General features: G+C 38.5%; 1 protein-coding gene across 3 annotated transcripts in view; it reads right to left on the bottom strand.

Annotated features, from left to right (window-relative positions):
* Window positions 1–13286, bottom strand: part of LOC128863675 (serine/threonine-protein phosphatase 6 regulatory ankyrin repeat subunit A) — a 79602-nt gene extending 66316 nt beyond the window's left edge. For all 3 annotated transcript variants that reach the window (XM_054102954.1, XM_054102955.1, XM_054102953.1), the window contains exons 1-2: window positions 12242–13286; window positions 5790–5891 (exon numbers count right to left, since the gene is read on the bottom strand). In XM_054102954.1, coding sequence (XP_053958929.1) covers window positions 5790–5891; window positions 12242–12631 — 492 coding nt within the window. In that variant the 5' untranslated portion in view covers window positions 12632–13286. The remainder of the gene's footprint in view (window positions 1–5789; window positions 5892–12241) is intronic.
* Window positions 13287–13700: the final 414 nt, after the last annotated feature.

Genomic DNA, 13700 nt, shown 5'->3' with positions numbered 1-13700 from the left:
CAACCTTGTAGCTGTAAGACATTTTTAAGCGCCTGATGTGAATTGCAGCATTTGCGTCATCTATGCATCATGCCACTAATCTATGACTTTGAAATTTCAAGAGGTAAGAACCTTTTACCCCAAAATGATAGAAACAAGATTGCGCCCATTCGAGTGTGCGTGACGTCACATTCGTGTAGTTGTGCAGTGTTGCCAACCCTTTGCTCTTTGCAATATTTTAGTGTTTTTTATTTTTTTTCTTTTTTAATTTGAAGCTACCTAAATTGTAAGTTAAAAAAGTTATTTAAATGAAAAAAGGCAGGAAATGGCCACTCTTGCATTTTAAGCTTAAGCTGAGATTTCAGAAGATTTCAGTGCTATTGAAAATTGGTTGATTCTTACAAAATTTAATGTTTTGAAAGTGCAAATCCAATTTTTTGCTCCGTTGCGCAGGCATTTTTGATTTTATTCTCTCAACTCTTCTTAATATTTAAAGCGTTATTATAAATTTAAAAAAACCTTTGAATTGACTGAGGTATATTCATAGTAAACATCAACACAAAAAACCAGATAATGAATACCTGATTATGTTACATAAACTCAAATACAGCAAAAAAGTGTTTTTCGGCCCTTTTTTAAAGATATTCTCTTAAGAGGACATATACCTGTAAAATTTCGAAAAAAAAAAAAAAAATTCATGAAATGTTAATATAATCCTTTAAGAATATGTCAAAAAAAATTGTAGAACGTAAATTTATGTATTTCCTACATTATATTGTTAATTCATATAGAAATTAATAAACCAAAAAATATTTGGTTTTTTGTATTAAAGTCACTGACGCCGATGCTACAATGCCCGCCGATTGAGAAGCCCCGCTGCGACCTTCCTGGAAGAATTGAGTGTGCATCCGCCATTTTAAATGATTAGAATAAAAAAAATGTATGAAAATCAGGGGCAAATATGGCCGGTTACAGGTATCTGGCCCCTTAGCATAAATTTTAAATACGAAGAGGGATTTCGAAACTATGTTTTTTCAATACAGGCTATTCCACATAGCCATAACACATATATTAAAAAAAAAAAAACAGTAAAGACAATTTGTCACGCCTACAAAACTCTTTAGGTAATTCCATAAAAATTTCGTTTTTTTTGTCCAAAACTAGGCAACACTGCAGTTGCAAGAGAGAGATTTGACTGCTCGAAGGAGAAGAATAAACTTAGAACGAAATGTAAATAAAGCGAAAAAATATCACACGCGACAATCTCGCACCTACTGTGCCACAGTCCTGCTCTATCCAGACGCAGTTTTACTATTCTGGGTGAACAATTTTTTGATGAGTTGGAAGATCTCAGTTCAACAGAAATGAGAGATATTTTAAAAGTTTTGAAAAGCACACACTGGTTTTAGGAGAAATAGGGAAAGCTCCCCACGCGGCATCACAATGGGCTATGAGCCTGAGTGTGTCCCACAGGATAACCGCTTCAACCTAATTATCCGCAAATTACAGACACACACACAAATAATCCACGAATAATCACAAACAATAACGATAATCGCAAGCTCCAACAATGTGACCAGATGATCAAAAAAGTAAAAAAACAACAAATAGAACTTGTCAGGCCCTATGAACCACAAGGAGGTCAGGCCAGCAGTAAGTAAGTAAAGTAAATAGAACTGAGTGACTTTTTGAAGAATTTTTTTTTTTAATTATATTTTACATAATTATAATTAATAATTACAAAATTTTAATTGGAAGAGGCTAGAAAAATATCAGGTTTAAGGAATTTTAATTTTAGTCCGAAGCTAGAGATCAAACAAATAACAAAAAAACACGCTACCACGATAGACGCCACCTTATTATTTCTCCATCATCCCTTTTAACAATTTCCTGGCATTCATTATTTATGTAAATTATTTCACAAGCCGATTTTGTGCTAGAGGAAGTTCCCGCTGTTTGTCAATAGATGCTGCCAGCAGTGTGTGCTAGTCGATACTAACATAACCTAAATGTCATAAACCAAGCTTAGACATATGGTAAGCAAACTGCTTCGACACATTAGTGCTTTTGTTTTGGTATCATTTTCTTTTGGTTTTGTGAAAATGTCCGATTTTGTGCCGAATAATCGTCATTTGCGGGAAGTGTTGATTTTCCTCTTTAATTCGAAAAAAACGGCGGCTGAAGTGCATCGAGAGCTACAAAAAGTTTATGGAGATGCTGCTTTAAGTGAAACAACGTGCCGAGATTGGTTCCGTCGCTTCAAAGACGGTGATTTTAATGTTGTCGACCGTCGGCGTGAAGGAAGGCCAAAAACCTTCGCAGACGCTGAATTGTAATTGAAAAAGTAGTAGCCAGCGATGGGCAATACTTTCAATGATTCACTTGTAACCATTCTTTCAGAATAAAGATGTATTCTCATCAAAATAAAAAGCGAGAACTTAGTTGCGCACCTAATACATTCTGGAAACCGTAATTTCCATTGGCTTTAGTTTGCGCCAAAAACGAGGAGAAGTTGGAGACTTCTCATAAAACAGCAATAGCTGACTTTGAATTTCTTAGCCGTTCAGCACTCAAGACAAAAACTAAAATGTAAACTATTTCGAACAGCAGTTTATAGGTCTTCTACGACTAGGTTACTATTTCTACTTTGTCCACTTATATGTCGTGTGGGAGTCTCAATTTTCGTCATGTAAAAATGTTGCGGTTTACAAGTGCCATTATTTTATTGTTCAAAAATCTGCTTCAATTATTATGAAATTTAGTAATTATTTAACAAGGTGCAAGCATTTCTGGGTCATCTTGATTAAAAGCATTGAGGTGTAGGCACACGCATCCGCACTATTAATAAGTAACAACAAAAAGAGAGGTTGAACAATGGCTCAGTGTGTGTGTATGGATGGACAAGTATTACATTACAAACATCGAAAGCATCAGCTTCAATAAAGCAAAAACATACAAAACAAATGCACTTCCACATTTTCCTTCAAAGTAAGAGAGAAAAGTCAGAAATAAAGAAAGCCAAAAGCAAGCAAAGAAATGTGTAAATTCGCGCGAAACTAAATTTGTGTTATACCTATACCCAGAGCACATTTTGGTGAAATGGCCTTAGTCGCGATAAAGAGAATAATGAGATGGCTCCCGTTACTTTGCTCTCAGCAAATTTTGCAAAATCAGCTAATTTTCGTGGCGTGAACGTTGTAAAATTTGTGATCAGTGACCAGATTTAGCATTTTTTTGTTATCTAAGACTAGAAAAAAGTACGTGTAGCGTATTACACATAACAGAGGTGAAACTTTCAACGCAGACAAAGAAAGAGAAAGAGAGAGAGAGAGAGAAAGAATACAAATAGACAAAATTTACAAAATAAATTACCCTTCATCGCTCGACATATTGACAACTCTTACTTTTACGATAGATAGTTGCATTGTGTGCGGACAAGCCACTGACGATACGGCCCGTGTGCGGAGGCCCTAAACGCGAACGTTAATTCCTAAACATTCTTCAAATTGAATCTGCTTTGTGAATACCTAGCAGCGACGTTGAAATAAAATTTGCTTCGGCATAATTGTCTTGCTTTTACCTAATAGCACTGCTTACATGCTATTCACAGTAGAGCAAGCGCATCCAACTTTGCGCTAAACATCAATCGGCTTTTTTTTACAGACGTTCACGGGGACAAATTTGTTTCTTTTTCGTAATATTTGAAGGTAAATTAGTTAAAAAATTCTTAATTTATCAATTATCGAGGAAAAAAAGAATCCGGTATGCAACGACTATCGATCTAAGCTTGGGCGAAATAATTAAAACCAAAAAGGTTGATCGACCATCGATCGACCAGTTAAGAAAATGCAAGTATGTCGAAATATACGCAGCAACAATTCGGAAAACCCACGTAAAGGAATAACATTCCGAAAAACCTTAAATAACCCGATATTTAAACAGAGCGTTGTGACTGATGCCCGTAATAATACAAAATATAAACTGTCAAATATCAGACGGTCAACAGCAAATAATCAACCGAAAATGGATGGATGTATGATGGTAAGTTACTATAAAATATATAAGGTATAGCTCTCTCTCTCCTTTTACTCTACGTTATATCTTTTTTCTCTCTCGCGGAACAAAAATGCCCAAAACGTTGCATGGCCTTGAAATTTTACTCTCCTCTCGCTCATTCATCGACGCCTAAGAAGTTTCATTTCAAAAATTCTTTCTTCCTAACCTTTTTTTAGCCTCTTCTATTTGAAATGTGTTTTTTATAATTAGTTAAAATATAAATTTTATAAATTAGTTCAATAATTAACTCAGTTCTATTTAGCTTTACTTCTTTTTATCATCTAGTAACACTATCGGCGATTGGTAATTATTGTTGGTCTTGGTGATCATTCGTGTGCTACTTATGATGACATTTCTTCGCTTTATTTAAATTTTTTTCCAAGTTTGTTCTTCTTCTTCTCCTTCGGGCAGTCAAATCTCTCTCTCGCAACTGCAGTGTTGTCTAGGTTTGGATATAAAACAGCCCTAAAACGCCCATTTAAATAAAATAAAATACCACATTTCTATTTAAGTTCTTAAAGGACTTTGTATGCGTGACTTGAATTGCTTTTACTGTTGGCTGTGATATCTCAATTTTCACTTGAGTTAACCATAGAGCTAACAGCAGTCACCGTAGCTGAATGGGTAGGTGCGTGACTACCATTCGCAATTCACAGAGAGAACCTCGGTTCGCATCTCAGTGAAACACATTGATAAAAACATTTTTCTAATAGCGGTCGCCCCTCGGCAGGCAATGGCAAACCCCTCCGAGTGTATTTCTGCCATGAAAAGGCTCTTCCTAAAACATATCAGCCGTTCGGAGTCGGCTTGAAACTGTAGGTCCTTTCATTTGTGGAACAACATCAAGACGGACGTCACAAATGGGAGGAGGAACTCGGCCAAACACCCAAAAAGAGTGTACGCGCCAATTATATATATATATATATATAACCACAGATACATTCGGATGGACGGACAAACAGGAACATTTTTGTATATTTCCACATCTGGCTACATCTGGTTGCTACAAACAACCGTTACAGGAACAACTATGGCGCACCCTCGTAATCCAATGCGCGCTGACTTTCAAAAATGCAGAATTCTTTCATTTAACTTCTAATTCGTCTATGTCAAATTTGTGGTTAAATGCTTTGCAGGTCGCGGCCCTTTTGGAGAACCTGGAAAAATGACACCTACACTAATGTAGGGGAACTTCTCAATCGAGAGAGCTTGCGATTCATTACGTATTGTGCTGTTTGTAAGATGTAAATATGTATGTATTGCGTGTGCTTTATGTGTGCGTAAGCATTTATGTGCGTTTGTATGAGTTTGCGGTTTGTTGAACTAATTTTTATTAACCAGATTCTAAAGGCGCTAAAGCCGCTAGGAGCACAAACAACTTAGACATGCCCATGCACATTGAGTTAAGGGTAAAGCAAACAGGGGGTGGGGCGCTTTGGTGGCGGAAGTACTATGAACGGCGACCGCATTTAGCTACCCAATTTAATTTATGCGATTTGGTAGGCATTTGAAGATTTATTTATCGATTTGACACAAATTCGCTTTTCTTAGCGTTTTTTGTGCTTTTGCTTTGTTTTTATTTTATTTATTTATTTTTCTTGTTTTTTTCTTTCTTTTTCTTGTTAAACATGGAAGTGCTTTTAAGCCGTTTAAGAGTGAACTGATTTTGAAATATTTTGGTTATTTTTATTTTTTGTTTTTTGATACCAGCTTTTTAAATAGCTTCAAATTTGCTAAAAAAAAGTTTAACTTACATTATTTCGTGCTCCGACATCTGCGCCCAACTCAATCATTCGATCCATAATGGAAGTTTTATTGTCCTTGGTGGCGTACATTAGCGGGGTCATGCCGGTGTTCTATAAATTAATAATATTATTAATTTAAACGTGAACAAATACAATATTTTCTATAAATAAATAAAACTTTTAGGCTCCAATATGTCACTTTCTTCAGATTCCGTAGTCAATGTACTTTGTTTATTAGTCCGTAAGTTGGGCATTACTCCCGCAAATATTTATTTAAATGTTATCCACGCTCTCTGAAAATTGGAACCTTTAGGAAGATTGAGAGATTTTTCTTCACTCCTTTAAAAATATCAATAGCGGGCTTTTTTAAACAAAGAGAGAAACGTTTCTCTCATGAGAATCCACCACTGTTAGTAAAAAATATAAAATGAGAAGTGTGAAAACGTGAAAAATTTGGCCACTTTTCAGTTGTATTTACTTTTTTGACTCGCCAGTTTCCGGCAGCCGTAGCCACATTGGTGCGTGAATACCATTCGAAAGCGCCCAGGATACAAGTTTTCCCTCTGTCATCCCTCGGCAGGAATTAGCAAGCCTCCGAGTCGATTTCTGCCATGAAAAAACTCCTTATAATATAAAAACACAATTTTCCGTTCGGAGGCGGTTCCCTCCTGTAGATCCTTCCATTTGTGAAAAATATTAAAACGCAAACAGAGCTTGGTCAAATACCCAATAAAGAGTGAAAGCGCCAATGATATAAATGAGTTGAGCTCTATTTTGCTTTTTTGCTCCTACCAACATTTTATCGCCGTTGCTTGACATTTGTAAAAGTCACGCAGCCTTGAGTAAATCTACCTCAACACGTGTTTTCGAATTTCTACAGATTTAAAAATGGATTTGAATTTGTACCAACGAGTTAGTATTAAATTTTGCATTAAAAAAGTGATGCAGACTCGATAGTGCGAAAACCTTAGAAATATTGGGAAACCCTTTCAGTAGAGATACTCTGAAGAAGACGTTCGTTTACGAGCGGCACGAACGCTTCAGAAGAGATCGTGGGTCCAACGAGGATGAAAAGGTAGTGGCAGTCCGTCGTCATCGAAAACTAATGAAAACATCAATAAAGTTAGAGAAAAGTTGATCAGTAACCGAAAACTAACCATCAGAGAGCTGGCACAAGACTTGAACGTTGCTTATGGATCCGTTCAAGGCATTGTAAGTAATGATTTGGGTTTGCGTCGTGTTGCTACAAAGTTGGTCCCAAAGGATCTGAATTTCATGCAAAATAGTAACCGCGCTGATATCGCCAAATACATACTTTCCAAAGCTTAAACTGACTCAACAATCAGCAAACTTATCTTTGCTGGAGACGAGACGTGGGTTTATGAGTACGATACGCAATCCAGACATCAAGCGAGTGAGTGGAGAGCTCCGAATCGAGACAACCAGACAAAAAAACAGAAAACGATGCTCATGTTTTGCCAGAAGGTCAGACTATTATTTGGGATTTCTGAGACTTTACGTGAATCAATTCGCCAAAGAAAAAAAAGAAAGGATTTGTTGGAAAACAACTCATCAGCTACGTCACACAGTGTCATCATTAACCGTGAATTTTTGGCCAAGAACGAAACGAATACCATCCAGCCAACAAATACCAAAGAAAAACTCATGGAATTCTGCTTGTATGGCTACCTGCGAGTTTTTTATGTACTGACTCTGATCGAGTCAAAAACCACTACGGCGAACCATTTCGGTGTTTTGACAGCCGAAAGGTAATAATGGGAAAATCGAAGACCAGAAATGTTCCGAAAGCTGAATCAAACTGCAGGATAATATGGAATATCAGCACCTCAGATTCGCTTCTATCATTAAAACTTATTAGGTGCGCAACTAAGTTATCGCTGTGTGTCAATAGATGCCGCCAGCAGTGTCTGCTAGTGGATTCTAACATAACCTGAACGTCATAAACCAAGCTTAGACATATGGTAAGCAAACTGCTTCGACACATTAGTGCTTTTGTTTTGGTATCATATACTTTTGGTTTTGTGAAAATGTCTGATTTTGTGCCGAATAATCGTCATTTGCGGGAAGTGTTGATTTTCCTGTTTCATGCGAAAAACACGGCGGCTGAAGTGCATCGAGAGCTACAAAAAGTTTATGGAGATGCTGCTTTAAGTGAAACAAAGTGCCGAGATTGGTTCCGTCACTTCAAAAACGGTGATTTTAATGTTGACGACCATCCGCATGAAGGAAAGCCAAATTCCTTCGAAGACGCTGAATTGGAGGCATTGTTCCATGAGATCAAGCGCCTGAAGAGCTTGTTTCAGTATTAGGAGTTACCCGCCAATCCATTTCCATGCGATGGCATGCTTTGGGAATGATTCAGAAACAAGGAACTTGAGTTCCTTATGATTTAAAGCCAAGGGATGTTGAACGTCATTTTTTTGCTGTGACGCCTGTGAACAACTGCTCCAGCGGCAAAAAAGGAATGGTTTTCTTCATCGCATCGTGACGGGTGATGAAAAATGGATTCATTACGGCAATCCACAGAAAAGAAAGTCATGGGGACTGTCCGGTCATGCTTCTATGTCGTCGCCTCGGCCAAATATTCACGCTGCGAAAGTTATGTTATGTATTTAGTGGGACCAAGTTGGTGTTATTTATTATGAACTGTTAAAACCAAGCGAAACCATCACTGGGGATCGGGTCCGACTTCGATTGATGCGATTGGGCTGAGCACTGTGCGAGAAGCGGTCGCAATATGCGCAGAGGCATGAAACAGTGATTCTACAGCATGGCAACGCTCGGCCTCACGTTGCCAAACCCGTTAAAACCTACTTGGAAACACTGAAATGGGAAATCCTACCCCACCCGCTATATTCTTCAGATGTTGCGCCGTCCGATTATCACCTGTTTCGATCGATGGCACATGGTCTAGCTGACCAGCAGTTCCATTCATATGAAGACATCAAAAAATTACTTGATCCGTGGATAGCCTCAAAAGATGAACAGTTTTACCACGACGGTATACGAAATCTACCAAAAAGATGGGAAAAAGTAATAGCCAGTGATGGGCAATACTTTCAATGATTCCCTTGTAACTATTTTTTCAGAATAAAGTTGTATATTTATCAAAAAAACTGCGATAACTTCGTTGCGCACAAAAATATTGAACTAATGAAGCAATAATTAAAGGTGATGTGATATCTAATTTTCGCCCTCAGTCTATCATCTTGAGCTACTTAGTAAATCAGTCATGTTCTTTTGGAAAAGCTGCTTTTTATTTCAAAGAAAATGCTAAAGAAAAAGTACTCTAGAGAATAAAAATGGAAACTTTTGCTAAAAAAGTGAGTAGGCAAAACTGTTTTTTTTTTGTGCCAAAAAATGTGAGCAAAAGAGGGCGTTGAGTTTGTTCATGTCCCAAAACACCAAATGAAAAGAAAAGATTGAGTGAGGTATGTAGGTGAAATGCTTCAAGTGCCGGTCTGGCACTCCTCAAGTAGCACTAAAGCGCCCTTTTGATACCATTATGGGACCTCCAACAGGCAGATATCTACAGCCAGCTAGAGCTGTTGATATAATGGAGGAGATTGATTGGATTTAGGTTGGCGCACTGTCCCAGGCGGTCGAAAAATGGAGCTCCGAGTGACCTTAATAGCCTAGCTCCCAAACCCGAACATTTACAGAAAAAATGCTCTACAGTCTCCTTCTCTGAAATTAGCTTCTGCAATGGAAGTTAAATGGTAATCCTAGCTTTTCCGTGTGTGTGCCGATCATCCAGTGACCGGTAAACACAGCTACATGTTTGGAAATTGAATGGCGAGGAGTCCAAAGGACTTTCTGAGTCCTTCGTTTATCGTACTAAGGCCAAAGGGTTTTCGAAATAGCACATGCCGAAATGGAGCTCCATCTTTTCTGCACTTTGCTGAGAAATAATTTGTGCAGTTCCCCTTGAACAACTGTCAGGGGGATGCCGATGACCGGGCAGGAGGTCTCTGAGGCCAATTCGGTCCCCTTCCTGGCAAGCTCATCAGCAATTTAATTTCACTCTATGTTCCTATGTCCTGGAACGCAAATCAGAGAAATGTTGCATGCACACCCACTCAAGAGATTTGTTGAGCAAAATCGTGCGGCACTTCATTGAAAACAAGCAACAGATTTCGAGAATTTTGATTTATATCATAAAGGATGGTAGTGCGTTTCACCTGGAAAAATAATTGAAACATTTTAAGGCACGATTCCTGGAACTGGAAATATTCAAATCCTACGTTAGTCAAACACTTTCTGAGTGACAGATTAAAAATTTGAAAGACGCAAGCAAAACAATTCATTGATCTTGGGACGATATGGCGGACAAGCAATATCAAAAACTTCTACATCGATTAGCATAGGTCTTCTGGGAATGGTAAACTAATAGCTTTTCAGGCATAGGCTGTCAAGCCTATATAGTGAAACGTACCAACAATTAAGTTTAAAGTATTTTTATTAGGTTAGGCTAGGTTTGGCAGCCGCATTGCACATAGAGACAACGATGCCACTTAGACTACGAAATGGGTCCTTGTGAGCCGCGGGGGCTGGGCTACATTTCCCTCCCCATATTGAACCATCCTGAGCTTTTGACAAAGCGTAAGATCTTAAATATGGGTTGCTACTTCTGGCTAGAGCTGGACATGTGCAAAAAAGGTGTTAAGTGTTTCCAACTACTCCTCATTTCTGCAGCTACCACAGAAATCATGCGTGTAAACGCCTAATGTCCTTGCATGATTTCCTATGAGACAATGTCCTGTGAGGGCCCCTACTAAGGTCCTAATTTGAAGTCTATTCAATTTTATAACACTCCTGGACAAACGTAGACTTAGCCTTGGCCATGTTTGCCTAGCAATTTTACAGGTGTTAACGCTAACTGATTAGTGCGTCCTTAATGAGAAGCTTACAAGTTGCGAGAGGTATGTCGATAAAATTACTTATGCGGGGCATACAGGTACCTTCTCTTGCAAGTTGGTCTGCCCTACAGTTCCCTGGTATAGCTCTGTGGTCTGGAACCCAACACAAGATTATACGATATTATCTGGCCATCTCATTAAGAGATTGGCGACAACGTAAGACACTACTTGATGTTGTTTAGAATGCATCCAGGGCCCGTGGGGCAGTTTGGCTGCCTGGTAGAATGCAGATATCTGTTGATGATATTCTGTTTATCTTTAAGCATTTTAAGGCTTCATGAATAGCATTTATTTCCGCATGAAAAACACTACAGAAAAGCTCTTCGCTCTTCCTTTCGAAGCAGAGAATGGGAGGGTGATAGTCACAATCACTAAGTACATATATCCGTACAGGAGTCTAAGATGGTTGAATGTCCATGTGTGACAGTCTTCCATTGTGAGCTTTGAGCCTTAAAGCGCAACAGGCCGCAGAGTATTTGCAGAAGAGATCTAGGGGTGGCAGATATAATTTGATATCCAAAGCCGTGGATGGCGTATTTTCACTAAGGTAAGTTTTATTTTATATCTGTATGATTTTGGTTGTCACAACTGTTTGTCAAAATACGAGCCTTGCGCGAGGTTTGCTTTGTTGTTTGGACACTGTGATTGCTCAAAAACAGTATTTGGAGAAATTCCAAACGCTGCGAGACACCTACATAAATTGTTGTTATATTTTCGTATAATGCACAAGATTCGAGAATATTTTATATTAAATAATATGTATTAATATCTAGCAATGAATTTGTTTTTTATTTGGTTTTTTTTTTTTTTTTTTTGGCGCTGTGCCTGACTGGATTCCTTTTAGCAGCGCCCTCAATTAAATTTATAAAAAATAGAAAATAGACTAAAACCGTTGGAGAGCCCTCAGCGTGAATTGTGTGGATATCACCAAGGAAGCATTTTAACAGGTTGCGGTGCTGCCGTGCCATACAACTATTTGCGACAACAACTTCCTTTTTATGTTACTGTTACCAACGCGACAACCGCCCCTCCATTGAGAAATCATAAAAAATAATCACGACTTGACGGCAGCTTTAACCCAAAGACAATAAATTTTAGCACGACACAACCCTTTTTAGTAAATTTATTGATATTTTATTCGAAAATTTTATGACTACGATTGGTTGTTGTTGCTGCATATTACAAAAAAACTGCAGCCTTCCCCATTTTTTATAGCCCCAAACAATGCGGTTATGTGTCTGTATATCTGTTGCTAAGATGGTGAACTCCAGAATGTCTCTGTGTCATAATTTGCATAGCTACTTTTCCACCGTCAGGGAATGCCAGCGCCCCCAAATGTCGCTGCAGTTACAAAGGTTGGATGAATCTGTCGATTTGTCGTTATTTTGTCACCTAAACAACACGCCTTGTTGACAATGGATACGAAAATCGTACGAGGGGGTATATGAACATAAACCAGAAATATCAGCGCAAAACTTATTCAGTTGTCGAGCAATGCAGTGCGAATATTTTAAAACTCACCGGGTCGTGTATGCCCGCCAACGGTATGTGATTGCCATCCTCACCCGAATTCGCTACATATTTCTCCAGTTTCTTTAGCTCCTGTTCGATCGGCGTCCATTCGCTTTTCATCGCCAATGCGAGTATCTTATTTGAGGTGTCACGGATGGAAGCGCCAGCGCTTGGTGGCTTCGGTGTCACAAAGCTGTCCACCTCTTTCTTATCGCCATTACTGGAACTGTCGTCCTTCTGATCTGAGTCGGCCTTACTGGCTGGCGTGGCGCGTTCACTGGCCGCATTCGATTCATCAGGTGTGTTGGCACCGATTGCGCCAGCAACGTTCGAGGGCGTACGGCGTCCAATGCCACCGCCGGCGCCGCCACGCCCACCGCGTTTCCCCGGTTGCGACATCTTTTTTTTTTTTTTGTTATTATTTGTGCCTATGCCGCTTTATCAATAGCGCAAGAAAGCCACATTTTTCGATAACGCCATATTGTGTTGCATATTTTTCGGCAAAAACATTAGAGCACTAACACATTTGCATATGCATACAGGTGAATGAGAAATTTTACTGTATTTGTGAATTCGTTGCTTGTGATCCAATTTGATGGGAACGTTTGAACTGGCTTTGGTGCGATTACACAACAAACTTTTCGATTTTTTCACAAACCTCGAGAATGAGTATTATTTTTTTATGGAAAATTGTATGATATGATTTTCTACGAAAATTATTTAGGAAATGGTTTCAGGCGGTGTTAGGCACTTTAATATGTTTTTTTTTTTGTTGTCGGTAAAAATGATTCTAGTTTTCTTTAACTTTTCGTTATTTGTTTTAATTTCCAACTCATGCAGTCTTACAAAACATTTTATTTATCACAAATTATTAAAAATTTCTTAAAAACACCTTACAACTTCACTAAACTTTTTCTACTCGTCACACTTAATAAGTAGGAGCGCTTATATGTATGTACTATTAAATATACAAATAAGTATGTATATATGTATGGTCCTTCTCAACAATTTTGTATGCCTTGCGAATAGTTTTCAAAACCAACCGTTTGCAATGAGCGACTCCGACTTTCTGATTTTTCACGCTAAATCCTGCCTCAGCTAAACCTCAGCAAACTTCGCTTTCCAGCGTTTAAGCCATGTGACCGGAAGCTACCTTAGCAACATGACGAACACTTGCGCAGTGACGGAGGACGCCATGGAAGTGCGGACTCCTTCCGCTTGTTTAGAGTTATTTCAACTTGTTTGATTTCTCCCCATGCCCCTGCATTCCAACTCAAGTTTTCCACTGATGTGCATTTGTTTGTTTACATTTGTTGATTGTTTACCAACAAGAAGAGCGTAAGGTGATTAACGCTCCATGAAACACACACACTTGATTTGGCAAACAGCTACTCTCTTGGCATGCACCAGTTGATGTTACACTTCTACATATACATACATATACGAATAACTCAGAACTCATTATGAG

The sequence above is a fragment of the Anastrepha ludens genome, chromosome 5, assembly GCF_028408465.1.
Source record: "Anastrepha ludens isolate Willacy chromosome 5, idAnaLude1.1, whole genome shotgun sequence".
Classification (NCBI taxonomy): Eukaryota; Metazoa; Arthropoda; class Insecta; order Diptera; family Tephritidae; genus Anastrepha; species Anastrepha ludens.
The sequence above is the reverse complement of the archived record's forward strand: the minus strand, read 5'-3'. Positions and strand labels throughout refer to the sequence as shown.